Source organism: Peromyscus leucopus, chromosome 4, assembly GCF_004664715.2.
Source record: "Peromyscus leucopus breed LL Stock chromosome 4, UCI_PerLeu_2.1, whole genome shotgun sequence".
NCBI classification, from domain to species: domain Eukaryota; kingdom Metazoa; phylum Chordata; class Mammalia; order Rodentia; family Cricetidae; genus Peromyscus; species Peromyscus leucopus.
The window spans coordinates 39,251,965-39,264,356 of NC_051066.1; the positions used below are offsets into that span (position 1 = coordinate 39,251,965).

Sequence of the window (12,392 nt, forward strand, 5' to 3'; positions counted from 1 at the left end):
AGAAGTTAGAAGGAAATAGGCAAAACATGTTTGCAAACGAAGTGTCAGAGTAACTACGAAGTCATCCCAAGCCAGCAGTTCTTGCAAAGTTTCCAGTGCATGAGTGTTGATCTCCAACCTTTGACTTGTTTCCCCTGGAGAGGAAAATATTCTTGAAAACTCTTTCCTATTCCATTAAAAATAGTCACTATACCTGAAAACTGTCATTTTATGAATGACACTTTTCATAATAGAAGTTAGCAATCATATTAGAGATGCCCTTCCTTAAATGTATTTATTCATTTTCTGTGATAGTATTTGAGTTCATGAAATGCACTTTGGAATCTAAGCCCATAATCTTTCTAAAGGTGGTGACAGTTGAATAACTTTTTAGGCAAAAAACTATAATGGACAACAAAGTTATGAAAGCCATTCTACTGTCTGGGGAATCTCGTAGTTCCATGGACTGTTACTATGCATGCATCTTAGCTTTGTGAATGTAACAAAAAGAAGCTTTATTTAAAAATCTTATAATTTTCCTAAATAACATAAGCCAAACTGTTTAGTTTAGATCTTAAATGATTCCTACAGGTTTTCAATAGCAAAGTTGTCGAAACTGCTTTATTTGTATTATTTGATTTATTTTATGTATAGTTTTAAAAGTAACACTATGATTTTAAATGTTATTTAAACTTTGAAGAACTTTAGTGTGATAAATATATTTATGTATTTTTCTAAAGTATAGAAGATACAAATACTGTGGTTTCTCTATACCAGAGGGTGGTTGTATTTAGTATACATTCTCTGTACTGTAGTACACATTCTCTGGACATGTCTGTACTCTGGAAGTAACAAGAGCTTACTGTAAGCTAGTGTGCTTCATGCTTGATATCAGGAATTAGGTCAGTACTAATATCACTTAAAATATTCAGAGAAAGTAGTTCCTAATTCACTTTATGATTATCAGCTTTGTAAGGTAATATTTTATATTTTTTAATCTTAAAACAAGAATAGCATAGAACTGTAAATCTCCAAATATATTTATTACAATTATCACATAATAGCAACACATTACAGATCACAAATATTTACAAAATGAAATATTAGTGCCCATGTTTAAATATAGTTCATAACCTGAATATAGCTTATGAAATATAGTTCATTAAATATATGAATGAAAACAAAAACTAGATTTTTCAAATTATAAGGTCTAGCATATTTGCTGTCTGATTCAATCTCATCTAAGTTGATTTTGCATTAAGTTGACTCTTGGTATATGTTTTCTTACAGCTTTAAGCAATTGATATTTCATGTAGTTTCTGACTATATGACATAAATTATTATAAGAAAACATATATGTTCATTTAATTTTTCTATAACTTGAGTATTACCACTCAATTTTCCAGAACATTTAATCAATTTAGTTTTAGATATATCTAATGTTCTAACTCATGAAAATATGGACAAATGTTGTGAAACTGGTGATTGAAGACATCTGTTAGTAGCACAAATGCATTATGTAAAAGACTTTTTAAAAATAACAGTTATTATTTTGAGAATGGTAAATTGGATGGTGGCTACTGCTGAACAATACAGTTGTAGCTACACATTGCAGGTAGAGATGGGAGAATGGATGCTCATCTGACTTCCTCTGTTGATATACACTGCCTTGAATTAACCATTCAAAAGTCAGAATCTTTGTCTGTGATTTGAGGTGAATTTTATTTAAAATGTCATTTTATTTTTACATTCCCAACATATATTATTTTTCTGTGTTTGATGAAAGCAGAAAATATTAAATTTTAGAAGAATATTAAATATATGACTTTCTGACAAAATTATTTTAATCCAGAAGTTGTTATCTATTAACGGATGATCTCTGACTGACAGCCTTACTAGTCTAAGCAGTAAAATTATACTAGTATTTAAAATAAATAATTTTTTAAAATCATACTTGGTGATCAGGGAAAAAATTGAAGAAAAAATTTTATGTAACTATTTAAGGGAGTCAAGAGAAGTTCAGAGATGGCAGCAACTGGGAAGGATGAGAATAAAGGTGAATTCTGAATAAAATTGAGATTTCAGCAGGGAGAGAGAAAAGTTAGACACAAAGAGTATTTCTCATGTTTGAGATCAGTGAAAGTAAAGAGGGTTTGGAAGCCACTGAGGGGAATGGAACTGTAGTCAAGGCTTCAACATTGATTTTTATTTCCCCGCTTCACAGTGAAAGCAACAAGTGAAGATGGGCCAAGGATAGGTAGGGGAAATTAAGTAAACTGAGTGAATTATCATTTAATTGCTAACTATGGGCAGATTTAAAATGATTTATGCTTGCAGAGCCTGTTGCATAGTGAATGACGGATGTTAATGTTTTCCGGTCGTGGTCATATTCCCGGCTCCATTACCCTGATCTTTTGTACAAGAAGGGAGAACTACAGCATAATTATATTTTCAATAATGTGCATGGAAAACCAATGCAACTCTAGTTAATGATCTTCTCTTGGCTAGTAGATGAACAAGAGAGCTTCTGTGACTTAATAGTTACAGGCACAAGATCACATGTTTCTAATAAGCTCCGTCTCTAAATTTTATTGCTAAAGAACGAAGTGATTTGGATTTTTAAGTGTAATAGAACCTAAAAATATGCTGAGCACTTAATGATATTCATCCTTTCTTATATTGTCAAAAATGCTTCAGTCAGAGCTTGAAATTTATGCCTTTTTAAGTATGTGCAATTAGTTTTAATTGATGTTTAGAAATCAATGAACTTTAAATTATGGTTACATTTAATTAAGTTTTGAAGGCAGCTTTTCTTCAAAGAGAATAATCATTTAGAGTTTTAAATTGATTATTGGCTTAAATGTGCTTGATTGACTTCTCCCATTTCTATCTGTAACTGATAATCTTTCTATTGTATAGTTCTATTTAATTGAATGTTCATGCTTACATCATAAGCTCATTAAAAATTCTAGTTAGTTTAGTTAAATTGAAGTTCATCTTTCACCCAGTATGCCTAGAACTATGTTAGTAATTGTTTGTATTCTGTACTAACAATCTCTTTCAGCAGGTCAGGTTGTTTCTCCTCAGTCTGCTCCAGCCTGTGCTGAGAATAAAAATGATGTTAGCAGGGAAAACAGCACTGTTGACTTTAGCAAGGTAAGCTTTTCTTTCTTCAATCTAAGTAAGCTGCTGAATCTCTAGCGGAAACTCGTTAACTGTTGACACATGCATCCGCATGCTTTTATTTGGTTTCTTAGCCAAAGCTTGAAATTGTTATAGACAGTGTTAGAGTTCAGTTCACATGCAGAGCTTTGCTTATTTGAGAAAACAACTATGTAAGTTTTATGAATCATCTTTTGGATTCAGCCACTTGTAATGTATCTCTTGAAGTAAAAAGGACAATTGGACTTCATAGGAAGCTTAATCTGCTGTTTGAAAAATATTTGCTAGATTTTCTGCCTCAAAACAATCTTCTTATTATGTAGAAAAGCAAGTCATTTTATATAAATCTTTACCTTACTATATAATTAGAAGTCAGTGTGAGGATACCCTACAAGGTAAAATACAAGTTTGAATAAAAACATGCCTAAGGCTGATTATGTTGAGGGCTACTTCTAGTTGGATATTATCTAAATAAAATAATTATTTGGATTTATACTAAGAAAACAATGAGTTAGTGCAAATGAAGGGATTTTTGGTTAATGCATTCCTGACTTTGTATATGTGCTACAGTAGCTATGACAAAGTAACAGCTGTATAGAACAGAGAAGTTTCAATACTGGCCAAAAATAAAGATGTTGAACAATTTTATCTGAGTGGCTGATAAGGAAGTAGTACTCTGATAAAGCATTAGCAATAGGAGGAAGTGGGAATGGATTTCAGTCTGAGGAAGTAATGAAGATCAAAGTTCTGAAAAGATTGATGGCAATCAGCTCCTTGGACCTGTTTTAGCATCCCTGGGACAGTGTCTCCTTGAGCCAGGCTAGTTCAGTGCATGCTTTCCTTCTGGTGCCTGGTGGAGGATTGTGGGAGCATGATGTACCAGCTGAAGTCTGTTAATTATGCGTGCAGGGACTGGGAGGCCAACAAAAGGGGCATACTAGTCCATGTGGGATGAAACAAAGGCATGAAAAAGGACCTCCACACCAGCAAGAGAGAGAGGTGAGGGCATATTTGGGCTCTATTTCTACAGTAGTTCAAAGCTCATTTCACTGTATGGAGGCATGTAATTCAAATATTAAACCAGTTTAAGTGTATTCCATCTGCCACTCTAAGAATTATATTTTTAAAGCATTACATCATCATTCATCTGTAAGTTATAATAAAACTGTCACAAACTACCATAAATTTAATTTCTGCTGTTCTTAATTCAAAATAAATTCAATCTTAAAAGTGATGACATTAAAAAATTGACTATCTTTTAACAATGGAATATTTGACATTTTTCAAAAATAGTGATTTTTAAACTATGTAGATCATCACTTGAATAAATTACTTTTAAAATTAAAAATGTATACATTGAATTTTATATATTCATATTATTTTGGAGTTTTTGGTGACCTGTCTTCATGACCTTCAAAAATAATTCATCACCATTAAAGAGAAATAAAGATTGTCGATTAAAGACAGAACAGTAGTCTCATCCCCAGGACCCCCTAACAATTAGAACTACAGAAATGTGAAAACCAGAGTTTCTCTCTTTTAATCCTCTCCTTCATCATTGCATGTTCATTTACTGGCCCATTTGATGAAACTTAAGCCAGACATCTGCATCTATCTGTCTTTTGTCCATAGCATCGTTCATTGGAAAGAACATGCCTTTTGAATTCTATCTGTGTAGCATGTATCTATGACTGCTTTTATAGAAGCTCTCTACACTGCAGGCTTATCATTGCCTAAAATAAGTATAATGCATGTTTATTGTTTGGTTGTGGAGATTTAATGATATTACGGTTTGTCAGAGACTGAGCATAAAGTAGCTACTCAAGGAAAAGAGTGGGAATGGTAGTGTCAGAATAAATTCTAGACCAGATTTGATATGCTGGTCTCCACAGGACCTTTAGTACCTTCAACAATGTTTGAGATATTTTTTTGAAGGAATCCTATAATATTCAAAATAGTTTAAGTCCTTAGTTTTAGAGTAATAAAACAAAATAAGAAACATTCCTAGTTTTATAACCTGGTAGAGCAGAGAATTAGAGTTTGGAAGGCATTGTTGTGATCCATCACCTTGGAAACTATTCTCAGTGCCAGATTTTGAAGGTATGCAAGTTAAGATATTTTTAACCTAATGATTTCAGTTTGGTGGTGGATTTATTAAAGTTCAGCTAATCTCCACATTACTGTGTCCGTTTCAATATTTTAAGTAGTTATATAGATCCTAAATCTCACTCAAAAATTGAGATATTAAAAGTACCTTTTTCATTTTATGTAACTTGAGTCTATGTTCTATCAGCATTCAATCTACACATCTTTAGCCTCTACAATGATTAGGCCCATCAGGCTTATTCAATTAAGTAATGAATTAACATAATCTATTACATCAGATTGTGGCTCTTTCCATTAAGCCTTCAAAAAGTAGATGTTTCAAAATAATATAAACCTCTTTGTTTTGTTTTGTTTTTTTAAACAGTAAAAATGGCTATTTTATGTCAACAGTGATTTTTTTCATTTTTTTTATTATTAAGAGATTTTTCTATTCATTTTACATACCAACCACAAATTCCCCTCTCTTCCCTCCTTGAGTTCCCCCGTCCTACCCCCTCCCAACCCACCCTCCATTCCCACCTCTTCCAAGGCAAGGTCTCTCATGGGGAGTCAGCAGAGCCTGGTACATTCAGTTGAGGCAGCTCCAGGCCCCTCCTCCCTGCACTAAGACTGTGCAAAGTGTCCCACCATAGGTCCTAGGCTCCCAAAAGCTGGCTCTTGCACCAGGGACAGGTCCCGATCCCACTGCCTGCGGGCCCCTTAAACAGTTCATGCTAAACAACTGTGTCATCTATCCAGAGGGCCTAGTCTAGTACCATGGGGGCTCCTCAGCTATTGGTCCACAGTTCATGCGTTTCTGCTAGTTTGGCTGGTCGTTTCTCTACATTTTCCCATCATAATCTTGATGTCCTTGCTCATAGAATCCCTCTTTTCTCTCATCAACTGGACTCCTGCAGCCCAACTTGACACCCAGCCATGGGTCCTGCATCTGCTTCCATCAGTCACTGGATGAGGGCTCTATGATGACAGTTAGGTTACTCAGCCATCTAATCACCAGAGTAGGCCAGTTCAGGCACCCTTTCAACTATTGCCATTAGTCTAAGACAGGGCCATCCTTGTGAATTCCTGGGAACTTCTCTAGCATTCTGTTTCTCCCTATTCCCATGATGTCTTCATTTATCATGGTATCTCTTTCCTTGCTCTCCTACCCTGTTCCTGTTCCAGCTTGAACTGCCAGTTCCCCTATGTTCTCATCCTCCAATCCTTACCCTCCATTACCGCCCCCTTCTCCAGTTTGCTCATGCAGATCTCATCTATTTCTCCTTTGCTGGGTGATCCATGCGTTCTTCCTAAGGTCCTCCCTGCTAGCTAGCCTCCCTGGAGCTGTGGGTTGCAGTCTGGTTATCCTTTGCTTTACATCTAGTATCCATTATGAGTGAGTACATACCATGTTTGTCCTTCTGAGCCCAGGTTATTTCACTCAGGATGGTATTATTTTTAGTTCCATCTATTTGCCTGCAAACCTCATGATATCATTGTTTTTCTCTGCTGAGTAGTACTCCATTATGTATATGAACCACATTTTCTTTATCCATTCTTAAGTTGAGGAGCATCTAGGTTGTTTTCAGGTTCTGGATATTACAAATAATGCTGCTATGAACATAGTTGAGCATATGTCCTTGTGGTATGATTGAGCATTTCTTGGGTATATGCCCAAGAGTGGTATAGTTGGGTCTTGAGGGAAATTGATTTCTAATTTTCTGAGAAACCATCATACTGATTTCCAGAGTGGCTGTACAAGTTTGCACTCCCACCAGCATTGTAGGAGTGTTCCCCTAGTTCCACATCCTCTCCAAAACAAGCTGTTTTCAGTGTTTTTGATCTTAGCCATTCTGACAGGTATAAGATGGTATCTTAGAGTCATTTTGATTTGCATTTTCCTGATGACCAAGAATGTTGAGCAATTCCTTAAATGTCTTTCAGCCATTTGAGATTCTTCTCTTAAGAATTCTGTTTAGCTCTGTAGCCCATTTTTTAATTGGATTGTTAGGTATTTTGATGACTAGTTTCTTGAGTTCTTTATATATTCTGGATATCAGCCCTCTGTCAGATGTGGGGTAGGTGAAGATTTTTCCCCATTCTTTAGGCTGTCATTTCGCTAGAAGAAGGAGAAGAATACCAACAGTGATTCTTTTATTTCAAGTGGTCCTAAGGAAGTGTTCCATAATTTCGCACCTAGAAATAAGTTCTGTTTTTTTTTCATCTTTCTGCTGTGCATGAAGCATATTAAGAATAAGAAACCTTAGTCGCATCATTTAGGGAAAAAAAACTGAGTCCTGGAGAACTTAAAAATGCTACCTGCTCCCAATCACAGTGTCAGACACCATAGCCTAGAAAGAACCTCTATTCAACCACTGTGCTTTTACTAATAGCCTTAAGACTTGAGCTTTCTTCTTAAATTTCCACCTTCTTTTCTTTTAGCTCTAAGTGTGTGCCTTGGCCAGCCATCTCCAGCTCCACTGTGGTCTTCTCTCTTATCTTGTTGCCTAGAGATGAACTATTTTCATCAACAGCTTAAGTCTCAAATAGCTAGAATCAGGCATCTTTCCCTTCTTGGCTTAACAGTGGGGTTCACAGAGCCTAGAAATATAGTATAAATCCAGAAGTCCCAAAATGTAGCTTGGCTCCTTCAAGGTTCTCTTCAAAGCACTAGAAACTTCCAGGATTTTTCTATGTCTGTTTCAAGTGTTTGAATCCACTAGGGGAGTGTCTTAGAAAGCTATTGTAACCTAGACTCTCAAGTACTGTATATTTAGCTATAAATTTATACAAGTTAAATTTGTGGTTCTTAAATATCATCTTTCATTTTAATAAGATATTACTAAATGAGATTCTTTGTGAATCGTGAAGTAATATAAGTATAAAAATATAGGACTATTCTAGGTATAATTCAATCTGAAAATATAAATATGATTAAATGTATTATGAAATCTACCACCTTCCCTAAATATCCATGTGGTATAAGAATAATATAATATAATGATTTTAATACAATAATTGCCCCCAGACACATATAATTTATTATATTTTAAATAAAAAGATAAATTTGCTGGTCTGCATAGCTTTTACTGTGTAATAGGTATCAATTATATATCTGGTTTAATGTAATTTAAAGTCATATATAATGGTCACATTTTTTTGTAGATTAAATTTCTTTAATATTCTATGCAATCTTTGACTCAACTGAATTTCAATTTAAAGCAGTTAATTTTGTATTTGCTCCTTCTCTGAGGTACAGACTTTAATAGCAAAGATTTTGATATTTGTTGAATAAGAAATAAATTTGAACAAAGTCATCTAGGCAGAATTTATACCTCAATCATTACCAATAAATTTCATATTAATTACAAATTATGTTTTTATTTTTAAGTTAAAATTTGTATTACATCTGTGTGTGTGCATTTGTGTGCGTGTATATGTATGTGTGTGTGCGTGTGTGCATGTATATGTGTGTGCGCACACGTGTGTGCCTGTGTGTGTGTGTGTGTGTGTGTGTGTATGTGTGTGTGTGGGCATTTGTGTGTGTGTGTGTGTGTGTGAGTGTGTGTGGGCGGTGTTTGTGTGTGTGTGTATGTGTGTGAGTGTGTGTGGGGGGGCGTTTGTGTGTGTGAGTGTGTGTGTGGGGGGCGTTTGTATGCTACAGTGTGTATGTAAAGACCAGAGGACAGTATGCAGGAGTCAGTTATCTTCTTCCACCATTTGAGTTCAAGGGATCAAACTTAGGTCTTAAATTTGGCAGCAAGTGCCTGAGCCATCTCACCAGTTTCTATTGGGCTTTATAAAAAGTCATTTTCTCTTTTAAAGTTTCGTTCTGTTGTATTAATTCCATGGGTTGATAAAATTTAGTTATTTATTCTTTTAAACTTGGAAAATTTTGTAAAACATTATTGTGTATTTTTTTTTTATGGCACTAAGAGCGTGAGGAGTTGCATTCAGATTCCTAACACCCGCGTAAATGCCAGCAGTTTCGGTAGACTGCCTGTAAACCTACTCTAACTCTCGGGAAGCAGAGACAGGGATCCCTGAAGCAAGCTGACTAGGTAGATCAAGGGAATCAGGGAGCTCTGGGTTTAAGAGACCTTGCTTCATTGTATAAGATGGAAGAAGCTATCTGACATTAACTTCTGACATTCACACACATGCTCACACACACATAAACATGCACATTAACTGTGGAAGACCAGCTCCAATATGTCGAAGGTTGTCTTGGGGGGTGGAGAGAAGAATGAGGAAGTATTAGATAGAAATATAGATGGAGACGGAGAGAAAGACAGAGACACGGGATAGTTTTAGGAAGGCTACCCAGCCACCTTGAGATTTATTCTAATGTGCTTTTTATACACTACCCAGGCAAGAGGCAAAAGACGTTCCCCTTTTAAGATCAAAGCACAATGTACAGCCAAGTGTAGACCCTTCAAAACACCTGGTAACCACGCCCCCGTCAAAACATCCTGTTAGGCAGCTCTGCTGGGCAAAGCAAGCTCAGATTTTCTGGCCTTGAGTAAGGCCTTACTAGGGAGCCTCTGTGGGCCTCCACAATTTACCACACACATGCACATTCACAACAACAACAAATATCCCAACACATATAGTATATAGGAAATCTTTTATTTTTTTCCTGGAATCTTTTCCATTATGGCAAAAGTGTAAACATTACTAATTTAAAGCAAGTTAAATATCACAATGAGGCCACAAATGAGCCTTGCTTATCTATGAATTGAAAGATTAGATTCTACAGAAGCAAAATACATGACATATAATATTCATCATACATACTTGAAGAACTTATGCATTTATATTGGGGGTATATTTATAGAGAATATGATGGAGTTTGTAGCTTACAATATTTGTGAAATATTCTTTTTATGCAAACTTTTAATTTCATAAATGATTTTTTAAGATAAAGTATTACTATGATATTGATGGAATGCTGCATATTGTTATCTTTAGTTGTGTTATTTTTCAGTTCTGGAGAGGTTATGTAGAGCTGACTACATGCTAGGCAAATGCTCTACTATTACAGCTATATAAACTGCTATTATATTTAATCCTCTTAATAAATGAGCTATATATACTGTTTTATTATTTTAACAGCCATAGCTTACATATAATTTATTTCATATCTTTAAATATCTGTACTAATGCCTTAATTTTGGTAACATTTTAAACATAATCATTAGACTATAGTTATTGATTTATAAGGTATTTTAAAAAATTTTTTATTTTTAAGATTATAATTATATCATTTCTTCCTTTTTCCTTCCTCTCTCCAAAACCTCCCATATACCCTTTCTTGTTGTCTTCCAAATACATGTCCTCTTTTTCATTAATTGTTATTAAATGCATATATGTGTGAAATATAAGCTGCTCAGTCTATGTTACTTCTGTGCATACAATGTACTTTAAAACATTTATTAATTTAAAACTTCTTGAACTGGTATTTTCTAACTTTTTAAGCCTTCAAAATAATTATCTTGTCTAAAACCATCTTCTTAGCCTCATTGACACATGGCAGAGTGCTCTCTCTCTCTCTCTTTCTCTTCTCCCCCCCCCCTCTCTGTTATTCCCACTTTGATCCTTGGTCCCCTTTTCATTAGCATAATTGCATAAAACCAATTACTAGGGCAGATAAACTCCTTGTCCCTAAAAACATGTTCCATAAAAAGCAACTCAAATGACTTAGGAACAAGAAATAGGCCTTGCAAATTCTACAAAGTCACTGTTTCATTTTCATTGAGGCCCCATGCATAAAACTGATATGTATTTAAAGACTATACATGCATTTTCAGACATCACCCTTTACTCTTAACATTTCTTCTTTTTAGCGGCCCTTTTTGTTTTATTTTCATTCATTTAAACCACAGACATTTCATAGTAGAAGTAGTTCAAAATGCTATACTTTTAACCTTTATTTTTATTCTGTCATATCCAAGTTATATGGTAAATAGCTTAAACTGAAGAATTTCTTAGGCCAACTATACAATATGAAGAACAGCATAATTAGAATAAAAACAAATGTTAAAGCCATATTATACTCTAAGAATATATTTATTTTAAATTATCCATATGTTAAATATTAGTGGAAATGTATAAAATTCATCTGTTATAAGATATTAAATTTGTAGGCATTATAATTAAACGTGATTATTATGGTTAAAATATTTACTTGTGATGCCCTCAGGTTGATCTGCATTTTATGAAGAAGATTCCTCCAGGTGCTGAGGCTTCAAACATTTTGGTGGGAGAGCTGGAGTTCCTGGACAGAACTGTGGTCGCCTTTGTCAGGCTGTCTCCGGCTGTCTTGCTCCAAGGCTTGGCTGAAGTTCCAATCCCAAGCAGGTAAAAGTATCCACGAAATTTTCATGCTTATGGAATAATTTATTTTAGGAAATGGTAATATTTTAATACAATTGTCTGATAGATCGGTGACTAGGAATGGATTTATTGTCCATAAACCTACTGTCTCTTGCTTATAAACATGGGAGAATGGTTTAAAAAATATTCTGCCCTTTCTTTCTCCTTCTGAAACTTATTTCATTTTAGGCATGCTCCTTCTCTGTAGACTCCAGGTCTGTTCCACAGTTTTTCAAAGATTATATTGAACTATGTATTTAGGAAGAGGATCTAAGTATGTGGTCATACCAGAGAGGACCATGGAAGACTTATCTCTGTTGGAGTAGGCCTTCCACATTTGTGGAAATGCCTGGTTGGGATCAAATGTTTCATACTTCAGCAGTAGGACATTTGTTCTTTCACACTCAGGGTTTGAAGAGTCATTGGTAGTCATCCAGTGAAAGTGGGTGATTCTGGTCAAAAGCCCAACTTTAATTTGGTGACCTGAACTTGTTTTCTATTTAGTGATGTATTGAAACTAATAGGTAGAGGTAAAATAAGAACTGAATTCTATTATTATTGATTCCTGATTTATAGATATAAGGGTGCTCATGGGTAAAATTGTGAGAAAAGAAAACAAAGAGTAGAACATTGACTTTAAAATGTTAGACCCTTACTGCTTTATCTAGGAATCTTGTTTCTGTCTCTCCTGAGACCCTTCAACCTGATTCTTATGCTCGCCTGGCTCTGTCTAGCCATGGCAGAGCCTGTCTGCTTAGGGAAACTAGAAGAGTTGAGAAGTGCTGCTGCCA

General features: G+C 34.9%; 1 protein-coding gene across 14 annotated transcripts in view; it reads left to right on the top strand.

The window, feature by feature from the left end:
• Slc4a10 (solute carrier family 4 member 10) overlaps positions 1-12,392 on the top strand; it is a 270,855-nt gene that overhangs the window by 173,777 nt on the left and 84,686 nt on the right. For 4 of the 14 annotated variants that reach the window (XM_028865529.2, XM_028865767.2, XM_028865602.2 and 1 more), the window contains exons 7-9: positions 3,044-3,135; positions 4,051-4,140; positions 11,429-11,586. In XM_028865529.2, coding sequence (XP_028721362.1) covers positions 3,044-3,135; positions 4,051-4,140; positions 11,429-11,586 — 340 coding nt within the window. The remainder of the gene's footprint in view (positions 1-3,043; positions 3,136-4,050; positions 4,141-11,428; positions 11,587-12,392) is intronic. The other 10 variants (XM_028865981.2, XM_028866214.2, XM_028866058.2 and 7 more) reach the window with 3 other exon arrangements.